Source organism: Mastigoproctus giganteus, chromosome 2 (assembly GCF_048544385.1).
Source record: "Mastigoproctus giganteus isolate SK-2022 chromosome 2, ASM4854438v1, whole genome shotgun sequence".
Classification (NCBI taxonomy): Eukaryota; Metazoa; Arthropoda; class Arachnida; order Uropygi; family Thelyphonidae; genus Mastigoproctus; species Mastigoproctus giganteus.
The window spans coordinates 120,871,802-120,898,085 of record NC_143576.1 but is presented as its reverse complement, the minus strand read 5'-3'; the positions used below and the strand labels follow the sequence as shown (position 1 = coordinate 120,898,085).

Below are 26,284 nucleotides of genomic sequence, written 5' to 3'. Positions count from 1 at the left end.
AACTAACTAGTCTTAAAACATGCTCTCATAGTTGTCTCATCTTTTAAACAAATGGCTAGTTAACCTTTTGTCAAGGCTATCCATTTGAAAGTAGTGTAATACCAGGTCAATTCATTGAAAAGATAAGTTTGTTCTGTTGCGAGAATTAAAACCATTGCATTACTTATGCATTTTAAATTAAACTGCCCACAAAAATAGATTTAAGGACAAGATATCCCTGCAAGCATCTTATAAAGAGGGAAATGTGTACTTTTTTTTTTTTTTTTACACATCTTTAAAGACAAATGCAATTGTTGTTTTCTTCAAATTTCCTGATTGTAAGATGTGCTGGATTTTAAAGGATTCCTGATTGTGACATACCAGATTTTACAAGTTTACTCTTATACCCTGCTTCTTTATTGAAATAGAAGTTATTATTTATGCCAGTCAGTAAGCAAATAATATAAAAACAAAGAATCACAAACATTTATAGCATGGTGTGTCAGATGCAGACAGCAAATAATCAGTTGGTATAATCACCTTATTCACCTGGTGTGATGATTGTACCAACTGTGCTACCCATGAGGGCAACGACTAGGGTAAGATGATAGATGTTTATTGATTTAATTGGAGAGGAAATACAAGTCAACTGAAACTTTAAACAAATGCAGCATTGACACTTGTCTGGCCATGCCATTTTTTAAGCAAAATCCAAATAGTTGCAAAAATGGTGGTGAGTAGGGTGCCCAACAGGTTCTTGTGCCCAATTTCTATTTGAAAACCATAAGATAATCATTTTGGAAGCGATTGCAGTAAAAGTTTGACTATATTTAGGAAGGTAAAAAAATTTTCAGAATTTTAATCATCAATTAATGGTTAACATGGGAAGTTATTTTTACTTCCTTAACTCAGTGGCAGTCGGGCACCTGTGAGGTGCCCGACTGCCACTGAGTTAAGGAAGATTCGTTAAATCTTAGTCTAGCCAACAGTGTATACTTTGCAAAATCAGGATTCATAAACAGTAAGATTTGTAAAAATACACAGAATTAATATTATTATGTATAAAGTTATGAAACACTGATATTAGTAATGTTTCATTTAAATTGAGAATTGTAATTGTTAATAGCAGCATTAATAATATTTCTATATCATTTCAGAAGGAGAGCCAGGTTAAAAAATGACACAGGAAGTAATGCAGTTGAAATCTCTGTCTTCCATTATGATGAAACATGGTATTGAATTGCTGGGTGTTATTTACAGTGTGTCACAGCATGGGAATATTTGCATTAGGAGAATTTATTCCAGTCAGATAACAGTATGATAGCCTACCAGAAATCACTATGGTGGGTAAGTCTTGTTGTAATTTTGGAGGTATGGACTCTTCAGAGTAATGCAAAAATGCCAAAGCCGAGGACCAGAGACAGTTGTGATAAGCAGAGGAGGGTTCTAACCGGATCTTATGGGATAATTACTGATGGAAGCAAGGATTATCCTGAAGATTCACATTGCGAATGGCTTATTAAAGGTATTTTTTATCCATTACATTTAATTTTTTTAAACACAGAAGCTTCAAGTTTGTTAAAAGTTATTCTTTACAGAAGTAACTTAGTATATATATTTTATAAATGGAGTAAATTGCACACCTGAAAACTGCTTTATGTGCCTATCTCTTCTGATAATTTCTTCAATCCCTCTTTAGAGTTATTCAAATTACTCACTTTTATAATGCCAGATGAAAGTTTGTTCCAACAATCAATTCTCTCTTCTTGAAAGCACATTTTTATACATCTATTCTGCACCCATCCTTTTTACAATTTAAAGTTGCTCCTTTGTATGTTTATTCAAGAAATAATAAGGATCCCATCAGTATTCAGTTTATTCAAACATTTAAAGCTGCTTTAGACACTTCATTTTCAGTCAGGTTTCCCTACAAGTATGTAGTTTCCAGGTGCTGCAATTTTTTACCCAATTGTTCCCTAGGCTAATCTTATTGTTTCATCTCTAATGCAATGCATTATACAATGAAATAATTACTTCCTTGTTTCTGTGGCAAAATTCCTGTGTATCATTGATACAGGTTCATTAGTTGTTGTTGTTGGGCTACAATTACTCTTAGTTTTTTTTTTTTTTTTTTTTTTCATTCTCCATTTCTTGAGTGTAGTAACTTAAGGTAGTGGACAATCTTTCAAAAACAGTTAGCTCATTGCATTTAATTGTTTTACTTCTCAGATCTTCTTTACATTTTAGTTGGGTTTAGTGCCACATGCTTTACTGGACACAATTGGTATGTTATTAGCATTAATAGAGGCATATGATGCAAGAAAGCAAGCTTACACAGCATCAGCCAAAAAAAAAAAACCACTTCCCATTTCACCCATACATTCGCTGTAAAAGTTTGTCCAGTTTTTCCTTGAATTTATTAAAGCTATCAAATTCCGTGACAGATGGAAGTTTGTTTCAAAAATTAACAACCTGCTGGCTAAAGGCAAATTTCCGCACATCAATTCTACAACTGTTTCCTCAATTTGAGTTTATGCCCCCTCAGTTTCTTAATTTAAGCAAGAGGAAGAAACCCATCAGTAATAAGCCTGCTCAAAAGGCTCAAGGCCTTATTCAGATCACCTTGCAGGTGCTTAGTCTGCAGAATCTGCAATTTGCAGAACTTAAGTCTTTCTTGGTAGGAGTGTCCCTTTATTCCCCACACTTGTTGTCCTCTGTACTTGTTCGAGCAACTCTACATCCTTCTTAAAATGTGGCCTCCAGATCTGTACACAGTACTCAAGGTGTGGCCCGACCATTGCCTCATACAAAGGCAATGTATGCTTTATCCCTGCTAGGAAAATTCCTGTATATCATTTACATGACTCCATGACCTGCTCTGGCAGCCTGTCTGTACTGCTCAGAAAACTTCATATCTGACTGCACAATTACCCCCAGATCTTTTTCATTTTTCACTATCCTGAGTGTAGTATCACACAGTTGGTACATTTCTCTGGAGTTTACTGCTTTCCATATACAGTACTTTGCATTTGTCAGTGTTAACTTCAGTTGCTACTTCTCAGACCATCTGCCCAACTTTTCTAGATCCTGTTGCAGTAGCATACTGCCATTACTGTCATTAACAACCCTGCCAACCTTCGTATCATCTGCAAACTTGGACATTTAGCCTGATATACTTTCAACAATATTATTGATAAATATACAAAACAATAATGGGGCCAATACTGAACCCTGAGGTACTCCACTAATAACTTTAATCCACGTAGAGCAGTGTCCATTGATTACCACTCTGTCTTCTCCCACTCAACCATCCTTTTATCCATTGTAGCAACTTGTCCTTAATATAATACTACTTCAATTTGTAGTCTTCCATGTGCAATAATATCAAAAGTTTTCCTGAAATCCAAATATATGATATCAAAATTATTTTTTTCATCCAGTTCCTTTGTGACCACATCATAGTATCCAATCAAATTTGTTGGGCAAGGTTTCCCCTTAACAAATCCATTCTGTGTCTGAATTATTATTGTAGTCTTGTCTAGATGATCCTGCAATGCTTCTTTAACTAATGACTCTACTGTTTTCCCCAGAACAGAAGTTAAACTAACAGGTCTTTAATTACTTGTGTCACCCTTGTATCTCTCTTTGTGAATTGGGGATACATTTGGACATCTCCAGTCCTAGGGGACTCTCCTGAGTCAAAGGATGCTCTCCTAATTATGCTTATTAAAGGTATATTAAAGGGTTTGCTAACTAACTTGCTGCCTCTTTTAATATAACTGAGTAGATCCCTTCCACCCCAGGTGCCTTTCTTATGTTTAATTTCAACAATTTCTCCTCCACTTTGCTCTGAGTTATTATAAATCATTAACTCCCATTAGAGTTTAATAAGCTTCTCTCCTCCACTTCCATACAGAATTCCTCATCTGTGCATGTAGATGCAGGCGCCTCCGTAGCCAGATGGGAAGCAGCAGCAGTGCGTAGCACACGCTTCTTGATTAGACTGGTGTTCGAGCCCTTCACCACCAAATACAGAGGATGCGGAAAGGTCAGGGAATGACCACCGCATATCCCGGAGCAATATGGCCTTAGTTGCTAATGCTCCTAATAACCAAACAAACAACAACAACAACAGCATGTAGATGCATAATACTCATTCAATTTGTTCCATCAACAGGATCATCAACAATTCAAGTATCGATTACAAGTGGACCAATCTGATTCATCTCCCCTTCTAGAGTTTATATAAGTAATGAAGTCTTTACTGTTTTTCTTTTGATCCTTTGCCAAAGATTTCTCGTAATCTGTCTTCCCTTGCCTAACCTCCTTTGTGGCTTGATTACAGACTAGCTTATACCATACTACCATAGGCTTCTGTGCTATCTGATAATTTATATGCATCCCATGAATTTTTTGTCTCTGCCACGAGTCTTATTATTAGTTCATCTGACATCCATTTGGTTGAAAACCTAGAACAGTATTTCTAAGTTGGAACAAAAAGCCTAGTAGCTTCCAAAATTACTTCCTTGAATACTTCACATTTAGAATTTGCTGTTGGTAACATCATCAGTTGATCCCACTGTATACAACTTAAAAAATCTGAGACCACTGTAGTCATCTTTATAAAAGCAAAAATCCCTTCCCTTTACTCCTGATGGTAGTTACACCTTTAAGTAAATCCCACATCAGTACACTGTGATCACTGCCACCTAGTGGTTCCTTTATCTGTAAATTCTTAATGCATGAATAATGAGTGCTGATAATTGGATCAGGAGTATAACTTCCTCTGGTTGCCTCTCGAACATGCTGCTATAGAAAACAATCATCCAATAAATCCACAAAAGTCTTGCTAGTGTGCAAGTGATCATCCCACAAGTTCCAGTCAATATCTGGAAAGTTAAAATCCCCCATTATAAGACATTCTGATTTACTGGCCCGCTCTATTTCTCTGTATAGTTGTTCATTGTACTTATCAGAGAGAGTCATTAGGCCTATGACAAACTCCTACCATCATAAATTTTGCTTTCCCAGTACTTGTGTAACACCAAACTGACTCAACCTTGCACTGTCCACCAATATCAACTGGATGCACTGCCTTAGATTTTGTGTGTTTCTTAACTAACAGCATAATCCCTCCTATCCTGTCTGTCTTTTCTCTACACATTGTACTTCCAAAATTCCAATGTCTCATGTAACACCATGTCTCTCATATATCTTAACAATATCCAACTTTTGATGTCTTGATCAGCACTTCAAATTCATCAAATTTATTTACAATTAGCATTGGTGTATATGCAAGTATACATGCACCTTTTTCTTACTCTTAATTATTCTAACACAGCCTATGTACAGTTGAACTTGGTTATAACCAGCATGGAAATAAGATCATGACTGTAATGAGCAAAAAGCCATAATGATTTTAATTTACGCGTATTCCCATAAAATCGCTCACTGTTATAACGAGCTTATGGATATATCGTACAAAATTTGGTAACTATTCAAGCATTTTTAATTGCTTGGGTAGTCAAAAAAACCCATTTCGTGGAATAGACAAAAATGAAAAGGACGGCTTAGCTGTTATGACCACCTGCATCGAATTAGCGGCTGGTTTATGACCTAGTCCTTTCAGGGATGGGGGTTATACAATAGTGCAGTGGTTTTCAACTGGGGTGCCATGTAATTTCGGTTTAAGTTACTTAAAGTTATTATTTTATTTTTTATTTTTTTGAAATTTATACATTTATTTCATTATGAAAAGGTGTACAGTATCCATTGTACCGTATCTTTTTAATTTTGTGGTGGTCTATAATTGATCTTTATTTAGTACCTCTATATAAAGAATAAAATTATTATATAGATATATATTAAAAGGTCGAAAACCACTACAGATAGATGAGAACAGCTCATGGAAATGCTGAGGGACAGACAGTATCTAAAATTATCGAATACCAGTTCTCCTACTTATATCCATTTCTTTATGGTCTTCCTTTGCAAAAGACCTCTCTTATTTGCTCTCCAGTCCTTTTTCAAAGTATGTACTAGGCACATCTTAATGACCCTCTCTCAGCTTACATTAACTGCTAATATGTAGAATTCAGACATCCTTCTTATCAAGAGAAATTGAGTAAAATTTTCGAAGGCTGATTGGATAAAATACAACACTTCTGTTTCTTTTGACGATCATATTCAGTCCTATCATATTGAAAATATTACTGAGAACAATAAAATTCAAATGTTACCAGTGGCAACTACTGCCATTCCACAGTATTGGATAAGTAAGCATTATCACAAATTATAGGTGGAATGTTGACTAACAATGTGCAGGTGCCTAGTCTCCAGCCACTGCAATTTGCAGAACTTAAGACTCTCTTGGTAAGAGAATCCCTTCATTCCCCTCACCAATCGTGTTGCTCTTCTCTGTACACGCTCAAGCAAATCTACATCCTTCCTAAAATGAGGCCTCCAGACCTGTACGCAGTACTCAAGGCGTGGCCTGACCATTGCCTTATACAAAGGGACAATCACCTCCTTTTCCCTGCTAGCAAAATTCCTATATATCATTGACAAAACCCCATGACCCGCCCTAGCAGCCTGTCTGCACTGCTCAGAAAACTTCATATCTGACTGCACAATTACTCCCAGGTCTTTACTCCCACCTTAAGTGTAGTACCACACCCCAGAGACACGTACAGTTGGTACGTGTCTCTGGGGTTACTTCTACCCATATGCAGTACTTTGCATTTGTCAAGGTTGAACTTCAGTTGCCACTTCTTAGCCCATCTGCCCAAATTATCTAGATCCTGTTGCAGTAGCACACTGCCATTACTGTCATTAACAACCCTGCCAACCTTTGTGTCATCTGCAAACTTTGACATTAAGCCTGATATACCTTCATCAATATCATTGATAAATACACAAAACAACAGTGGACCCAACACCGAACCCTGTGGGACTCCACTAATAACATTAGTCCATGAAGAGCAGCACCCATTGATTACCACCCTCTGTCTTCTCCCACTTAACCATCCTTTTATCCATTGTAGCAACTTACCCTTAATACCATTCTGCTCCAATTTGTACAGTAGTCTTTCATGCGCAACAGTGTCAAAAGCTTTCCTGAAATCCAAGTATATGATATCAAAATTATTTTTTGCATCCAGTTCCTTTGTGACCACATCATAATAACCAATCAAATTTGTCAGACAAGACTTTCCCTTAACAAACCCATGCTGTGTTTGAATTATTGCTGCAGTCTTGTCTAGATGATCCTGCAATGCATCTTTAACCAGCGACTCCATTATTTTACCCGGAACAGAAGTTAAACTAACTGGTCTGTAATTACTCGTGTCACCCTTCGATCCACCTTTGTGAATTGGGGACACATTTGCACATGTCCAGTCCGTGGGAACCTCCCCTGAGTCCAAGGATGCTCTCATAATTATGGCTAAGGGTTTGCTTAGTTGCTTTGCCGCCTCCTTTAAAATAACTGGATAGATCCCATCCACCCCAGGTGCCTTTATTGTGTTTAACTTCAACAATTTCTCCTCCACTTTGCTCTCAGTTATTACAAAATCATTAAGCACACTGCTACAATTTGATAACCTTCTTCCATTTTCAAATTGTAATAATTCCTCACGTGTGAATGCAGATGCAAAATACTCATTCAGTTTGTTTGCTATCTGAGCAGGATCATCAACAGTCGAACCATCGATGTCAAGTGGACCAATCATATTCATCCCCTTCCTTTTAGAGTTTATATAAGTAAAGAAATCCTTGCTGTTTTTCTTAGCATCTTTTGCCAAAGATTTCTCGTAATCCGCCTTCGCCTGCCGAACCTCCTTTGTGACCTGATTACAGACTAGCTTATATCTGCCACAGGCTTCTGCGTCACCTGATAATTTATATGCATCCCATGCATTTTTCTTCTCTGTCACGAGTCTCATTAGTTCATTTGATAACCATTTAGGCCTAAACCTTGAACGATATTTCTTAATCGGTATATAAAGTCTAGTAGCTTCCACGATTAATTCTTTGAATGCTTCCCACTTAGAATTTACTGTTTGTAACATCGTCAGTTGATCCCACTGTACAGAACTTAAAAACTGTCTGAGACCACTGTACTCCCCTTTACGGAAGCAAAAACCCTTTCCTTTACCCCTGACGGTAGTTACCTCTTCGAGTAAATCCCACTTCAGCACACTGTGATCACTGCCACCTAGTGGTTCCTTTATCTGCAAATTCTTAATACACGAATGATCACTGCTGATAACAGATCAAGAGTGTTACTTTCTCTGGTTGCCTCTCGAACATGCTGCTGCAGAAAACAATCATCCAATAAATCCACAAAAGTCTGACTAGTGTGTGAGTGACCAACCCACAAGTTCCAGTCAATATCTGGGAAGTTAAAATCCCCCATTATAAGACATTCAGGTTTACTGGCCCACTCTATTTCTCTGTACAATTGTTCATTGTACTCATTCAAGTCATTAGGCCTATAACACACTCCTACTCTTATTTTTCCTTTCGCAGTGCTTATCTCACACCAAACTGCCAAAGGTGAAGATGATTCTTGCACTACTTCTATTAGAATAAGCAGCGGCCTGGAGGAGGGGTGCTGGAGGTTTCAGGGACTGATGGCAGTCATCGTGAAACAGGTGGGTATATGGGATGCGTTGGGATAACTAAGAATAAGAATAGGTGCATATATACTTGCATGTATACCAATGCTAGAAGTATAGTAAATATATTTGATGAATTTGAAGTGTTGGTCAAGACATTAAAGGCAGATATTGTTGGGATAGCCGAGACGTGGTGTCACATAGATATTAGAAATTCAGAATTGGAATTTGGGGAGTACAATGTGTAAGAAAGGATAGACAGGATAGGAAGGGAGGAGGTGTTATGCTGTTAATTAAGAAAAACATAAAATCAAAAGAAGTGCATCCAGTTGATATAGATGAACAGTGCACTGTTGAGTCAATTTGGTGTAACATAAGCACTGCGAAAGCAAAAATAAGAGTAGGAGTGTGTTATAGGCCTAATGACTCAAATGAGTACAATGAACAATTGTACAGAGAAATAGAGTGGGCTAGTAAATCAGATTGTCTTATAATAGGGGATTTTAACTTCCCAGATATTGACTGGAATTTGTGATTTGGTTACTCGCACACTAGTAAGATTTTTGTGGAATTAATGGATGAGATGTTTTCTACGGCATGTTCGAGAGGCAACCAGAGGGAGTAATGCTCTTGATCTGGTTATCAGCAGGGATCATTTGTGTATTAAGAATTTGCAGATAAAGCAACCACTAGGTGGCAGTGATCACAGTGTACTGATGTGGGATTTACTTAAAGATATAATTACTATCAGGGGTAAAGGAAAGGGTTTTTGCTTTCGTAAAGGTGAGTACAGTGCTCTCAGACAGTTTTTAAATTCTGTACAGTGGCATCAACTGATGATGTTACCAACAGCAAATTCTAAGTGGGAAGCATTCAAGGAATTAATCGTGGAAGCTACTAAAAGTTTCATACCTATTAAGAAATATTGTTCAAGGTTTAGGCCTAAATGGTTGTCAAATGAACTAATGAGACTCGTGGCAGAAAAGAAAAATGCATGGGATGCATATAAATTATCAGGCGACACAGAAACTTATGACAGTTATAAGCTAGTCTGTAATCAAGTCACAAAGGAGGTTAGGCAGGTGAAGGCAGATTACGAGAAATCTTTGGCAAAGGATGCTAAGAAAAAGAGCAAGGATTTCTTTACTTATATAAACTCTAAAAGGAAGGGGATGAATCTGATTTGTTAACTTGATATCGATGGTTCGACTGTTGATGATGCTGCTCAGGTAGCAAACAAACTGAATGAGTATTTTGCATCTACATTCACACATGAGGAGTTATTAAAGTTTGAAAATGCAGAAGGTTATCAAATTGTAGCAGGGTGCTTAATGATTTTGTAATAACTGAGAGCAAAGTGGAGAAGAAATTGTTGAAGTTAAACATAAGAAAGGCGCCTGGGGTGGATGGGATCTATCCAGTTATATTAAAGGAGGTGGCAAGGGAAGTAAGCAAACCCTTAGTCATAATTATGAGAGCATCCTTGAATTCAGGGGAGGTTCCCACAGACTGGAGATGTGCAAATGTATCCCCAATTCACAAAGGGGAATTGAACGGTGACACAAGTAATTATAGACCAGTTAGTTTAACTTCTGTTCCAGGTAAAACAATGGAGTCACTGGTTAAAGATGCATTGCGGGATCATATAGACAAGACTGCAGCAGTAATTCAGACACAGCATGGTTTGTTAAGGGAAAGTCTTGTCTGACATTTTTGATTCGGTATTATGATGTGGTTACAAAAGAACTGGATGCAAAAAATAATTTTGATATCATATACAGTCAGTCCTCGTATAACACATGTTTACACTACACGAATTCGATCATACACGATTTATAAATAGGGGAATGATATCTTATATAACACAAACCGAATTCGCTTATGTACGATTCGCCTTTGTGTTTACAAGAAATGGCAGTCGAACGCAGAATCACCCCAACCGAACGCAACACGATAAGAATGAAGAGAAGATTCTGAAAATGTATTTATGTTTTTTATATCAGTGAAGGGGAAACACATTTCACCATAATAACTTAGAAACCAACACAATTCCAGCTATCGGTATAATCGCAAATGCAATTCGATTGAGTTTACTACCAGTTTATAACAGATTCCACTAGCAGAAACGCAACTGGAAATTGTTTTTATTGTTTTATGGTAGTAACCCCTAGAAATGTACATTTAGTAAAATGTGAGGTGTTAATAGTGTATCTCAGCCTTTACAGTGTTGTTTATTCAGTTGCTGTACGTGTGCAGCTTTGTTAATGTGTATCAAGGCGTGCCTCCTCGTTTTGTGCTTTGTTCCCTAAAAATGAGTAAAATACTTAAAAGGTGTGAAAAGGAAGCGTCGTGGTGAAGATACTGCAGATTCAGAGAGAAAAATAAAAGCAATATCAATAAACAGAGGCGGACTGGGTGAAAAATTTTTACCCGGGAAAATTTATAGTGGCCTCATACTATGGTTTATGGCCAAAATCACACCGGCCTCCGGCCCACTGAGGTTTCCCCGGTAAGGCTTATGGCCAGTCCGCCTCTGTCGATAGAGAAAAAATATGAAATTGTGAAGCGCTTTGAGCGAAATGAAAGACCATGTGATATTGCACGTGCTACAGACCTAAATGAGGCAACGCCGAGAATTAGAAAAAATGCAGAGAAAATAAAAACATCTTTCATAGCAGAAACAACTCAAAGTGTAATTAAAATCCATTAGATTAAGACACAACGAATTGGAAGAGATGGAACGCCTGTCATCTGTTTGGATAGAAAAATCAAACAAAAAGCAAGTTTGCTTACGATAGAAGTAAAAGCATTAGCAATATTTTATTACGTAATAGTCGTTAATAAAATGCGTAAGTATTTTATTACGATTATTTATTATGTTTGGTAATGATTTGGTTACAAATGTGTGTTCAATCTTGGGTGGTCGGCACCTAACCCCATTTTTCCCAAAAGCCCTGTTGTTTATATTGCACGATTTTGCATTGCACGAGGGTTTCTAGGAACGCAACTATCGTGCTATACGAGGACTGACTGTACTTGGATTTCAGGAAAGCTTTTGACACTGTTGTGCATGGAAGACTACTGTACAAATTGGAACAGAATGGTATTAAGGGTAAGTTGCTACGATGGATAAAAGGATGGTTGAGTGGGAGAAGACAGAGGGTGGTAATCAATCGGTGCTGCTCTTCGTGTACTAATGTTATTAGTGGAGTCGCACAGGGTTCGGTGTTGGGTCCACTGTTGTTTTGTATATTTATCAATGATATTGGCGAAGGTATATCAGGCTTAGTGTCAAAGTTTGCAGGTGATACAAAGGTTGGCAGGGTTGTTAATGTCGGTAATGGCAGTGTGTTACTGCAACAGGATCTAGAAAATTTGGATAGATGGGCTTAGAAGTGGCAACTGAAGTTTAACGTTGACAAATGCAAAGTACTGCATATGGGTAGAAGTAACCCCAGAGAAACATACCAACTGTGTGGTACTACATTTAAGGTGGTAGAAAATGAAATAGACCTGGGAGTAATTGTGCAGTCAGATATGAAGTTTTCTGAGCAATGCAGACAGGCTGCCAGGACAGGTCATGTGGTTTTGTCAATGATATACAGGAATTTTGCACTGGGATTCTTCCACTTATTCAGATTATGAACCTAAGGGGGCATAAATTCAAATTGAGGAAAGACAGATGTAGAATAGATGTGTGGAAATTTTCCTTTAGCCAGCGGGTGGTTAATTGCTGGAACAAACTTCCATCTGTCATTGTGGAAGTTCATAGGTTAAATAAGTTTAAGGAGGAACTGGACAAACATTTAGAGGGAATTGTTTTGTAAATTTTTTTTATTTTTTATTTTTTTGGCTGATGTTGCATGAGCTCATATACTTGCTTTCTTGCATCGCATGCAACTACTACTACTACTACTACTACTATTCTTTAAAAAATGGTACTGATTTTTACTCAATGAGCGGTGAGCTTCAAGGACTCAAATAAGTCAAAAGTTGATTATTTTTTCTAGGGTTTTTTTGAAGCAACTGGTTAAAGCTATAGTACATAGGGTCGGTGTGATCCTTTTCTGGTTTTGGAAGGCCAAAACAAAAATGTGGTAGCAACTGTTAGGGTAAGAGTTTACTGGAATTATTCTGTTATAAAACTGCATAACACGGTGGGTGAGTCTTTACTTAAGTTTTGAACATGGAATAAAAGATTCCATCAGGACCCGCATCACTGTTTCTTGACAGAATAAGAACAGGTCTTAGTGAACAGGTCTTAAAGGTTGATTATGCGGAAGATTGTGAGTGGAATTGAAATTTATTTTTAATTTCTCTGTTTGTGCTTTATAAATTTAAAAAGAAGGTTTGTAATTGGTTACAGCCAAAAAGGTCTTAAAAGATTAACACTAAGGTATTGGCAATATCAGTAAGTTTAAAAATTTCATTTAAAATAGCATTGGGGTTGTGATGTCTATATATTTGCCATTTAGTTTCCTGATCTGATTCCAGATTGAATCTGTGTTAGTGGATCTATTAATTCTTTCCTACTTTTACATCTTATGAACTAGGCTTAGCTCCTACCTTCTCATATTGGATTAAATTAGCAGTTGTGGGACTTTTATAAAAAATATTCCTGAATATATTTTTTCTTTCTTGCAGTATTGCAGACTTCATTTGACCAACTGTTAGCGTGGTGGCAAATTTTACTGCAAGATTTTGGTATAGCATGTTCAGCTGCCATTATTATTTGATGAATCACATAACTGCAGAATCAACTGAGAGGGTTTCAATATTTCTTTCATTGAGATGAGCTGACATTTATATTCTTAACAAGTTGACTCTGTTGAAGTTCCAAGTCATTCTCATTTCATTTTGTAGGGGGAGAGTTGGTTGACGATGAACATATACTGGAAAATAATTACTATTTCTGGAGTTTTCCAAAACTGTTTTCCCCTGCAATTTGAATTTGTGATCCCTGGTTCTGGAATCTATTATAATAGTAAAAAAATTGTCTTCATTTTACTATACCCTTTCAAAGTCTTATAGACTTCAGTCAGGTCCTCTCCTAGGTGTCTGTTTGTCATGTAGCCCACATATAATTAGTTTTTCCTCATGCTGGCTCCTTTTTACAGATATCAACATGCAGGCTGCCCATCTTTGGACCCTTTCAAGAATCTCAAATAAATTTTTTTTTTTTAGGTGAGGTTTCCATACCTGGATACAGTATTCCAAGTGGGGTCTTACAATTGCCTTATACACTGGGATTATAACCCCAACTCTAGAGACTGTTGATTGATAAGACACCATGATTTTGATAGGACACCATGATCAGTGCTAATTGATCATTTTCTTGGGCTTTCTTGGCTGCCTGTCAAGAAAGCAGTCATGAAGGCAGTCAAATGTTAAAACTTTGCATTTAGCTACATTTAAAAAATAGCTGCAGCCTTTCTAACCATGCTCAAAGTTTGTTAAATTATCCTGAAGGAGTGCTTCTTGACATTGATCATAAACCACTCTTCCGTTCTTTACATCATCTTCAAATTTTGACATGCTTTGGATTTTACTTCAACTTTTGACATGCTTTAGATTTGACTCAGTCCTTCATAGGACTGAGTTAGGTGCTTTTTTAAAATCCAAATAAACTATGTTGGAATCATTTCCTATATCCAGGCCATGAGTGGCTATGTGAAAATAGTTAATCGGGTTAATTAAACATGATTTTCCCTTTACAAAACCATGCTGGGTGTTCTTCAGAATGCCGTTTCTATCTAAATATCCTGAATAGTTCTCTTAATCATTGCCTCCAAGATTTTCCCAACCACTAAAGTTAGATTGACCAATCTGTAGTTAGCTACTATGCTCTTAGAGCTGCTTTTATGTATTGGTGATATGTTGGCACTTCTCCAGTCAAAAGGAATCTCTTCTGAGTCCAATGATGCCCTCATAATTAATCTTAATGGTTCATTGCATTCTCTAGCCACTTCTTTCAGAATTACTGGATCTGCCATCAACTCCAAGAGTTGATGCAGATCCAGTAATTCCTGTATGCACTTACATTTTTATAATAAACAATCATGTGCAATTTCAAAACCGCTAATTGCATGTATCTATTCCCCACTTGCACTGCCTTTATTTATCAAGGGTGTTTCATCAGTAAAGATTGATGTGAGGTACCTATTCAGTTTATCAGCAACATCAGTTAGGTTATTTAACACTTTCCCATACCTGTTACACAAGGATAGGAACTGATTCATTTTATTCTTTTTTTGCATTCACAAACATGAAAAACTCTTTATCCCCTTGTTCTTAATTTAATTAAATTAAGAACGGGGGATAAAATTAGAAGTTGTGGGACATTTATAAAAAATATTCCTTAACCAGTGTTTTCTTGTACTCAGCCTTTGCCATTCTGACATTCTCTGTGGTACGATTGCAGATGAACTTGTAGCTGTTGACGGTTTCAGTACTTTTCATAGCTCTGTAACTTTCCCATGCCATCTTTTTCTGCTATATTAGACTCATCGGCTCAGTATTCATTCATGTCAGCATTTTCCTCGTGGTATATTTTCTTAATGATATACAGGGTGATTCACTACCAGTGCGACAAACTTGCAGGAGGTGTAGGGGGCACAAAGACGAATCGGAATCACATAGCATTGCAGGGCCTGAAATGTCTTCGTCATGCGGTAGAGGACGTTGAACGGGAGGTCGCGTGAACAGCGATCCCACTGGAAGTCAGCATTTGCGAACCGGTTCCCGAGGCAGTAGGATGGACGAGTATTCAAACGTTGAACTGGCTAACATTCACCTTGTGTATGGAGCTGCGGACTGTAATGGGCGCACCGCTCTGCGCTTGTACCAGGAACGTTTCCCGCACAGACGTGCTCCTCATCATACAATTTTTGCACGTGTGCACAGAAGGTTACGTGAGACTGGTTGTTTCACGAGAGGTACCATGAATCGAGAGCGAACGACGAGGACGCCAGACAATGAGGAGAATGTCCTACGTCTTGCAGAAGGCAATCCGAGTACGAGTACTCAAGCGATAGGCCAACGATTGGGTATTTCCCAATCCACTGTATGGAGGATACTGTCAACAAACCAAATGAGTTCGTACCATCTGCAACACGTCTAATCATTGGAGCCTGCAGATTATCCACTCCGGAGGACTTTTGCTACTTGGTTTCTTAAACAGGAACGGTTCGCAAATGCTGACGTCCAGCGGGATTGCTGTTCACGCGACCTCCCGTTCAACGTCCTCTACCGCATGACGAAGGCATTTCAGACCCTGCAATGCTATGTGATTCCGATTCGTCTTTGTGTCCCCTACACCTCCTGCAAGTTTGTCGCACTGGTAGTGAATCACCCTGTATATGCATTCATAGCATCTGTGACTATTGTTTTAAAGGTATTGCATAATTCTGTTTACTTATGTAAACTCTAGAAAAAGGGATGAATCAGATTGGTCCACTTAACATAGATGGTTCGACTGTTGATGATCCTGCTCAGGTAGCTGATAAACTGAATGAGTATTTTGCATCTACATTCACACGTGAGGAGTTATTCAAGGAGGGGAATGCCAGAAGTGTATCAAACTTTAACAGGAAGTTAAGTGATTTTGTAATAACTGAGAGCAAAGTGGAGGAGAAATTGTTGAAGTTAAACATAAGGAAGGCACCTTATGTGGATGGGATCTATCCAGGTATATTAAAGGAGACAGCAAAGAAAGTAAGCAAACCCTTAGTCATAATTATGAGAGCTTTCTTCGACTCAGGGGAGGTCCCCATGGACTGGAGGTGTGCATATGTATCCCCAATTCACAAAGGGGATTCAAAGGGTGAAACAAGTAATTATAGACCTGTTAGTTTAACTTGTGTTCCTGGGAAAATAATGGAGTCACTGGTTAAAGTAGTGAGGCAGGATCACCTAGACAAGACTGCAGTAATAGTTCAGATACTGCATGGGTTTGTTAAATGGAAGTCTTGTCTGACCAATTTAATTGGATACTACAATGTGGTCACAAAGGAACTGGATGCAAAAAATAATTTTGATATCATATACTTGGATTTCAGGAAATGTTGATAATGTTGCACATGGAAGACTACTGTACAGATTGGAGCGGTATGGCATTAAGATCAAGTTGCTACAATGGATAAAAGTATGGTTGAGTGGGAGAAGACAGAGAGTGGTAATCAAATGGACACTGCTCTTCATGGACTAATGTTATTAGTTGAGTCCCCCAGGGTTCGGTGCTGGGCCCATTGTTGTTTTGTGTATTCATCAATGATATTGATGAAGGTATATCAGGCTTATCGTCCAAGTTTTCAGACGATACAAAGGTTGGCAGGGTTGTTAACGATAGTAAAGACAGTATGCTATTGCAACAGGATCTAGATAAGTTGGGCAACTGAAGTTTAACATGGACAAATGCTTGGGTTAACTGCTACCATATGGGTAGCAGTAACCCAAGAGAAATGTACCAGTTGTGGGGTACTACACTGAGGGTGGTAAAGAATGAAAAAGACCTGTGGGTAATTGTGCAGTCAGATATGAAGTTTTCTGAGCAATCCAGACAGGCTGCCAGAGCAGCTCATGGTGCTTGTCAATGATATACAGGAATTTTCCTAGTATAGAAAAGGAGGTGATTATCCTTTTGTATAAGGCAATTGTCAGATTACACCTTGAGTACTGTGTACAGGTCTGGAGGCCTCATTTTAGGAAGGATATAGAGTTGCTAGGACGAGTACAAAGAAGGGCAACAGGATTGGTGAGGAGAACAAAGTGGTACTCTCACCAAGAAAGGTTTAAGTTCTGCAAATTGCAGTGCCTGGAGACTAGGCACCTGATTGAGGTGTATAAGGCCTTGAATGGGTTGAGCAAGCTCAATGCTTATAGGATTTTTAATCCTTTATTCATTTTAATTTCTGTTCTACGTATCATATTGAGGTAAATTTCTCTTATCCTTCCACAAATATTGATATCAATGTAGAACGTATTGAGCACTATAGCTCTGTTATATACTATTAGGTAAGGATTAAATATAAAAAGATGTTGTAAAAATTAATTTCACAAGTTTTCTGAAATCAAATATACAAAATTACAGAAATTAAATATACAAGATAATTTAAACAAATTAAGAAATAAAAATTTGTATATCTAGACAATTGATCTAATCTGTAATTAATCTGTTTGAGCTGACTGGAAGAGCATCGACTCTGTGACTGACATTTAAAGAATGCCTTCTTATTAGTTTCTTCTTGTCAACTTTGTTCTTATTGTTCTTTGCATGATCTGCCAATTTTGGGGTGGAATGTGGATATTGGTGGAATTGTTATCAGTGTTTTTTTCTTTTTAGGAAGACCAAAAAAGCATGAGAGGTATTACAGCCTGTTCTACATAGTACCGTGCATGCGTTGAAGGTTGAGACGAAGAAAGAAAGAAGATACTTGTTGGCATTAGACTTGAATTTCTGTAGATTATAATTTTCAGGAAATACGCATGAAGGGAGGTTATTCCAGAAAACAGAAGTTGAAGGAATAAACGAAGAAGAAGAAAAGTTGGTTCTGTGAGTTTGAAGTTTGACAGTGAAAGGATGCTAACTAGTTGCAGTATATGTTTGAACTGGTTTGGAAGAGAGAGCAGGAATTATAGAAGCCAATTCAGAAGAACAGGTCCCATGGAAATATCTATAGAAAAGACATGCAGCAGAAACAGAATGCCTATGAGTCAGAGAATGGAGAGACTTTGTTAGAGATGGATCATTAATTAACCTCCCTGCCCTCTTTTGACTGGAATATAGAAACCTGAGAGAAGTTTGGTGGCACAGCACCAGATGTGTGAACTGTATGACATGCTAGGGAGGATTTTTGTTTTATACAAAGTGAATGGCTGGAAGAAAAATGCTGAGTGAAGAGAAAACCAGTGTTTTAGATATAGAGGGAGCAATATTTGTGATGTGCTTATGGGGGGGGGGAGAGAGAGATTAGAAGTCTATGTAATCCCTAATAGAAATATGTAATCTTGTCTAGAAATATGAGTGTTGTTGAAGATAACCATAGGAGCCATTTTTCCACAATTATGCCTTTTTATGTATTTAAACAGACTATTGTGTTGGGATTCCTCTAAAACAGGAGATATTCAGTAGGAGATATACTTTTGGCTGATGTTGGACTTTTGTTGGGCAAGCATCTGTCTTTTTGTCATCTGATATTGAAAGTGTTACTTTCTGTTATTGTATTTTGTCTGTATTTTGCTCCTTTTGTCCTTGGGAGTTAGCTTCACATACTCTCTCTTGTCATCTCTGGGCAAAATTCAGACATTTGCAAATTTATCCGTAATTTTCAGCTTTTCTTAACATTACCTCATATCCTCAAAGTAATTTCTCTAGTTGCCTGTGGTTAAAATATCTTTAGTTCAACACCATCATCTTTTGTGTATATGAAAGATCATTAACTGTTGTTCCAGCAGACTTACCCAGTTGCTATTTTGTCTATATTTTTTGCTTAGCATATTTCCCATTTCTCTGACAGTGGAGTCATAACCAGTAGCTAATTCCTGTGCAGTTAGCATAAGAGATAAATGTAATACCAAGAATAGCTAAAGGGAATGGATAACGGAAAGGAATTTAAAAAAAAAAAAGTGCTGACAAGGTCTGAAGATAAAGGTTATATTGTCAAAATTGGTATTCCATTGAAATGTTTAAACTTGAGGTATGCCAGTGGTGATACACATTTAGATAACAGGTATAGGAAAAAAATTCAATTCAGAGTGGTAGTAATTGGTAAGGTTGTTACGGTCAAACCTTTCAAATCTGGCAGTCCATTGTTCAGTACAACCCATTTTCTGGTTATATTTGGGAAAATCCAGAAAATAAAATCTAGATTTATTTCTTGGATTGGCCATTTGCCAAAGAAGAGCAGCTGATCTTTTTACTGTTCTTCAACAACATCAAGAAACTTGTTAGCTATGGATTTGTATAATTGCTTTTTGGGAATAAGACTGGTAACCTATAAGCGAGGATTGCTCAGTTTTTATATCTGAAACATTAGCCTGTGAAATAATTCACTACACATGTTTAATGAAGGCATGTTTTTAGAACTTTAAAATTGTCATTTGTAAATAATACAACCAGTTTCATCTGCCTGTATTTGCCCATATTCTGCCTATAAGAAAATTAAGTAACTCAGAGGATTGTGACCTTTCAAAAAGTATACAGGTCATTATCTATTGAGGAAAAGGTTGCATTTTTAAAGATGATTGACATTGGTACTTTGTTGAAGTGATTGTCTGAAACTTTTTTGCTTTTTCTCTTCCAAAATTTACTATAGCTACAAACTCTCTGGATTTATGACAGAGAATCCATCTTCTTTAATTGATTTTACTTCTTTTCATTTTATTGTTGTAGTATAGTTGGTGATAGAGTTTCTGTCTTTTACCAAAAACTCAGTTTTTCTTTGTGTTTTTTTTTTTTTTTTCACAAAAATTGAAATAAAACTACATTAAAATTGGATTTTTTTTTTCCTTTAATTTTGCCTCTTGCTTGTTTTTGTTGATGAATTGGCCATCAGTTGTTCTGTGGTGGTCTGTGTTGCAAAATATAAATGAACAATAATAGTGATAACAATCACTGTAACATATGATATTTCATCAGATGATGCAACTCTGATGAAAATGATTAGCATTAGCATTAGTACAGGCATACAATGCATGCAAGAAAGCAAGCTTATGCAGCATCAGCCAAAAAAAAAAAAAAAACCCCCTCCCATTTCACCCCTCCATTCATTCCAAATGCCTGTCCAGCTCAGCCTTAAATTTATTTAGGCTATCAACCTCCACAACAAAAGATGGAAGTCTATTCCATCAATCAACTACCTACTGGCTAAAGGCAATTTCAGCACATCTATTCTACAACTGCCTTTCCTCAGTTTGAATCTATGCCCCCTCAGGTTCTTAATCTGTGCAAGCAGAAGCATCCTATCAGCATTGAGTCTGCTCAAATCATTCAAGGCCTAATACACCTCAATCAGATCACCTTGCAGGTTCCTAGTCTCCAGATGCTGCAACTTGCTGAACTTAAGCCTCTCTTGGTAAGAGCACCCTTTGTTGTTCCTCTCACCAATCTTGTTGCCCTTCCTGTACTAGTTCTAGCAACTCTACATTCTTCCTAAAATGAAACCTTCACACCTGTATGCATTACTCAAGGTGTGGCCTGACTGACTTATACAAGGGGATAATCACCTCCATGTTTCTGCTAGAAAAATTCCTATATATCATTGACAAAACTCCATGACCGGCTCTGGCAGCCCATCTGCACTGCTCAGAGAACTTCATATCTGACTGAACAATTACCCCAGATCTTTTTCATTCTTCACCTCCCTCAGTGTAGTACCACACAGTTGGTGTTTCTCTTGAGTTACTGCTACCCATATGCAGTACTTTGCATTTGTCAATGTTAAACTTTAGTGGCCACTTCTCAGCCCATCTGCCTAACTTTTCTATATCCTGTTGCAATAGCATACTGTCTTTACTGTCATTGACAACCCTGCCAACCTTTGTATCATCTGAAAACTTGGATATTAAGCCTGATATATTTCATCGATATAATTGATAAATACACAAAACAACAATGGGCCCAACACCGAACCCTGGGGTACTCCACTAGTTTACGAAGAGCAGTGTCCATTTGATTACCACTCTCTGTCTTCTCCCACTCAACTATACTTTTATTCATTGTAACAACTTGCTCTTAATGCTATACTGCTCCAATTTTTAAAGCAGTCTTACATGCAACAGTATCAAAAGCTTTCCTGCCGACCGGTCTAGCCAGCTGGGTAAAGTGCCGGCTTTGCAACCCAAAGGTCGCGGGTTTGAATCCCGCCTCAGGCTTGGATCAGAGTAAAATGCAAAAACTTTGAGTGGTGTATTATGGCCACAGAAGCCGATGCACCAACAACTAACAAAAAAAAAAACAAACAAAAAAAAGCTTTCCTGAAATCCAAGTATATGATATCAAAATTATTTTTTGCATCCAGTTCCTTTGTGGCCATATCGTAGTATCCAATTAAATTGGTCAGACAAGACTTCCATTTAACAAACCCATGCAGTGTCTGAACTATTACTGCCGTCTTGTCTAGGTGATCTTGCCTCACTACTTTAACCAGTGACTCCCCGTAACTGGTTACGGGGAGTCGCTGATTATTCAATTCACAAAGGGGGTTCACCCTTTGAACCCCCTTTGTGAACTGGCGATGCATTTGCACATCTCCAGTCCATGGGGACCACCCTCCCGAATCTAAGGATGCTTTCATAATTATGGCTAAGGGTTTGCTAACTTCCCTCGCTGCCTTCTTCAATATAACGGGATAGATTCCATCTGTCCCAGGTGCCTTTTTTATGTTTAACTTCAACAGTTTCTCCTCTACTTTGCTTTCTGTTATTACAAAATCATTTAGCTACCTGTTAGAGTTTAGTAAACTTCTGTCCTCGCCTTCCTTACAGAATTCCTCATTTGTGAATGTAGATGCAAAATACTCATTCAGTTTGTCAGCTTTCTCAGCAGGATCATCATCAGTTGAACCACCAACATCAAATGGGCCAATCTGATTCATTTTTAAAGATGATTGTCTGAAACGTTTTTGCTTTTTCTCGATCATAGCTTCCTTCTAGAGTTTACATAAGTAAAGAAGTCTTTTTTGTTTTTCTTTGCATCCTTTGCCAAGGATTTTTCATAATCAGTTTTTGCTTGCCTAACCTCCTTTGACTTGATTACAGACTAGCTTATATCCGCCATAGGCTTTTGTGTCACCTGATAATTTATATGCATCCCACTCATTTTTCTTCTCTGTCACTAGCCTTATTAGTTCATCTGACATCCACTTAGTTCTAAACCTTGAGCAGTATTTTTAGTTGGTATGAAAAGCCTAGTAGCTTCCATGATTAATTCCTTGAAGGCATTTAAAATTTGCTGTTTTAAACATCATCAGTTGATCCCACTGTGTAGAATTTAAAAACTGTGTGAGGCACTATAGTCACCTTTACAAAAATAAAAACCCTTCCCTTTACCCTTGATGGTAGTTACACCTTTAAGTAAATCCCACATCAGTACACTGTGATCACTGTCACCTAGTGGTTCCTTTATATGCAAATTCTTAATGCATGAATAATTACTGCTGATAATCAGATCAAGAGTATTATTCCCTCCGGTTGCCCCTCAAACATGTTGGTGTAGAAAACAATCCTCCAATAAATCCACAAAGGTTTTGCTAGTGTGCAAGTGACCAACCCAAAAGTTCCAGTCAATATCTGGAAAGTTAAAATCCTCCATTACAAGACATTCTGATTTACTGTCCCACTCTATTTCTCTGCACAATTGTTCATTGTACTCATCAGAGTCATTAGGCCTATAACATACTCGTACTCTCATTTTCCCTTCCCCAGTGTTTATGTCACACTAAACTGACTCAACATTGAATTGTCCACCAACATCAATTGGATGCACTTCCTTAGAGTTTGTGTTTCTTAACTAACAGCATAACCCCTCCTCCCTTCCTACCCTGTCTATGCTTTCTGTACGCATTTTACTTCCCAAATTCTAATTCTGCACTGATTATATATGTGTGACACCATGTCTCTGATATTCCAACAATATCTGCCTTTGAAGTCTTGATCAACACCTCAAATTTATTTACTATATTTCTAGCATTGGTGTAGATGCAAGTATATATGCACCTGTTCTTACTCTTACTTACCCTAACATAGCCCATGTATCTACTTGTTCTAAGATGACTCCCAGCAGCTCTTGAAATCCTCAGTAACCTGCTCTCTAGGCTGCTGCTCATTACAATAGAAGCAGTGCAAGAATCACTTTCGCCTCTGTCTGCGGCTCCTGTTAACCTTTTAGTCTGTGAATCCCTCCAAGCTAGCAGTTTTCCGACCCACCTAACACTGCCTCGATAGCATCAGCAAATATTCATAACTGGGTTTGCAACAACAGGGTACCTGCCCACCCACCCACCAGTGAGAAGCCAACAAGCTTCGAAATAGTGCCATTTGGGTGGTGGTGTTATCCGCTGATAATAAGTAACATTGGTCTTCTCCATGGGTGAAGTAGAAATGATGTGTGCGCATAAAGAAACTCCTTTATATACTAATTTGATGAAAAGTACTGACTTTCACATTAGTTAAAATATTTATAGCTTGAAGCTTTGAACCTTAAGTACAGTAAACTGTGTAAAATCTGGCACTTTATAATATGGAATTCTTTAAAATCCAACACAGCTTACAAAAAATATGAGCTTCAAAAATCTGGAAATATAAAAAAACCATTCTGCCCCTCATACCGGTGATAGCATTTGTATTTAAGAAACTATGCAAAAAATCTGACTTTTTCTCTTTATATGACCTGCAGGGGTTGCTTGCCCTTCTGTCACTTTTTGCAACCAACAAGGTTTCAGTTGTAGACATAATGCAATGGTCTTCGGTAATTCTCCTAACAGAATAAACTTGCCTTTACAATGAATTGTGAAGTTATATTACGAAAGTATTGCACTACTTTCAAACTGATGGCTTCTCCAAAAGGTAAATATCCACTTGTTTAAAATATGAGACTGATGTATGTGACAGTCCCTTTCAGAAGTGAGCAGTTTCTCTCTGTTTTGCAGGTGATCTGTGGTGACAAACATACAGCCAAAATGGTTGTGAAGAAGTTGTGCAATGTGATTCGACATGCAGTATACGAAATCAGTTTTCAAAGCTGTAATACAGCTAAAGCTATGTGTTGAAAGTCGTGCAGTACTAGAGCATCTTGTTTCAAAGGCATGTTTGTTCTCTTGTGAGAATTAAGATCATTGCATTATCTGTGCAGTTTAAATCCTGCTGCCTCAGAAATATATAGGACAAGATAGTCATTATAATTGTTGACAGATGATAAATAAGTTGTTGAACTTATTTATTGTTGATAAATAAGTTCACTTGTTTGTGCACACTATTTATTGAAATGTGTTTTTCTAAAAGTATCCAATCAATTAGTATACCTCTCTAAAATCAGGCACTTCTCAATCCTGGAGGGTGCCAAATTTTAGAGTGTACTGTACTATGACTAACTGTTTCATTTGTGGTGTAAGTTAACTTGCATGCCCCAAAAACTCTTTTGGCAGCAGATTCAGACACTGTGTTGCAGATTTCTGCCAATGTCCTGAGATGATGATACCTTGCATATAGAAATAAAAATGATTTTTTTTTCCCATTTATGTTTGTATATTTGTCTGAAGGCAAACGTAAATGCAATGAAGGCAGAATGAAAATGAGTGAATGCATTTTCAACACACTTTTATGTTATTCAGTGAAGTCAGCAGTATATTTATTCATAGCACATGTCCATGGCCCCAATATTTGAGGGCCTCAAATTGAAATATATATCCAAATACACAAAACTTCATAGCTGTATTAACCCGAACTGGACTAAACATGCCTCTGACTATAAGCGTAGATATAAACATTAGATTAATGTTAGATATTGATTATTACTTAAGAAAGTCTGTTTAGTATAAAACCAAGAGTGAAGCCTCATTTAGTTTGTTTTGTATGGTAACACCAAGAGGAGTTTACAACGAGACATTTGAAAAGAATATTATCATTAATTTTTTGGTCATGTGGATTTGAACCATGGTCCTCAAACATTTTATTGCAGTACTGCCACATTGATCACTACAATTTGAGACTGGCTATGAGTATGCTGCCCCTAATATATATATATACACACGATCATAGCTGCCAACCTTTGACTTCCAGAAATTAGGAGATTTTGTAATTTTTATCAGAAAAAAGCAGACGTTTTTTAATATGCAATTTAGCCTTGATATTAAATTTTATTGAGTGTAAATATTTTATTATGATAAAGCTCCAAACATTTGTGAGTCCAAGATTTTTCTGTCTTGTTAAAGACAGAAATCAGAGAGAGTATCATTGCTTCAAGAAAGATACTGTTTCAGACCTTGGCTTCTTCCTGAGTGTCCAGTCAAAATTCTGTTTGTAACAATGGCTATACTCTCTACACCTGCTGTGTCTATGCCATGATATTAGAAGCATTTCCAGAGTTTCATCAGGAACTTGAATATACTCTCACAGATCAGCATTGCCATAAGGAATTGTTAAAAGGCTGTGTATGATTAAGATAATTTGTTATTACTAAAATGTAAATTATATGATGTGATCAAATAATGGTATACAAAAGTAAACATAGTTAAAGGAATGATTGCAAACTGCAACAAGTAATGCTGAAGATGGATCAACTGCCACCTCCATTCAAGCAAAACTCAAGATCAAACTACCAAATAAAATTTTCAGATATGCATTAGCCCTGTGGAAGTTCTCCAGAACACTCATTTCTGCGATGACCTTCTGACAGCAAAAGAATCATGGATGTTCCTATGCAAGTGATCAAGATAGACACAACAGATAATAAGCCCTGAACATGGTATAAACCCAATAACTAGGAAGCAGAATCAAACAGAAAAGGTGAAATGTAAATTTCAATGTTGACCAAAGCCATTCAGCAGGCCAGACCAAAATATAAATATGTAATATCTACTAACTAAAATTTCAAAGCACGACAAAATTAAATACCAAATTATAAATTTTTTAAAATTTCAAAAACAAAACAACACAAACGAAAAGAAGAAAATGAAAATTACAGTATTTTCCAG

General features: G+C 37.3%; 1 protein-coding gene across 1 annotated transcript in view; it reads left to right on the top strand.

Moving 5' to 3' along the window:
* Positions 1-1,269: 1,269 nt before the first annotated feature.
* Megf8 (multiple EGF like domains 8) overlaps positions 1,270-26,284 on the top strand; it is a 619,502-nt gene continuing 594,487 nt past the window's right edge. Inside the window, exon 1 of the mRNA XM_090390015.1 lies at positions 1,270-1,504. Within this exon, the coding sequence (XP_090246141.1) occupies positions 1,297-1,504 (208 nt within the window). The 5' untranslated portion in view covers positions 1,270-1,296. The remainder of the gene's footprint in view (positions 1,505-26,284) is intronic.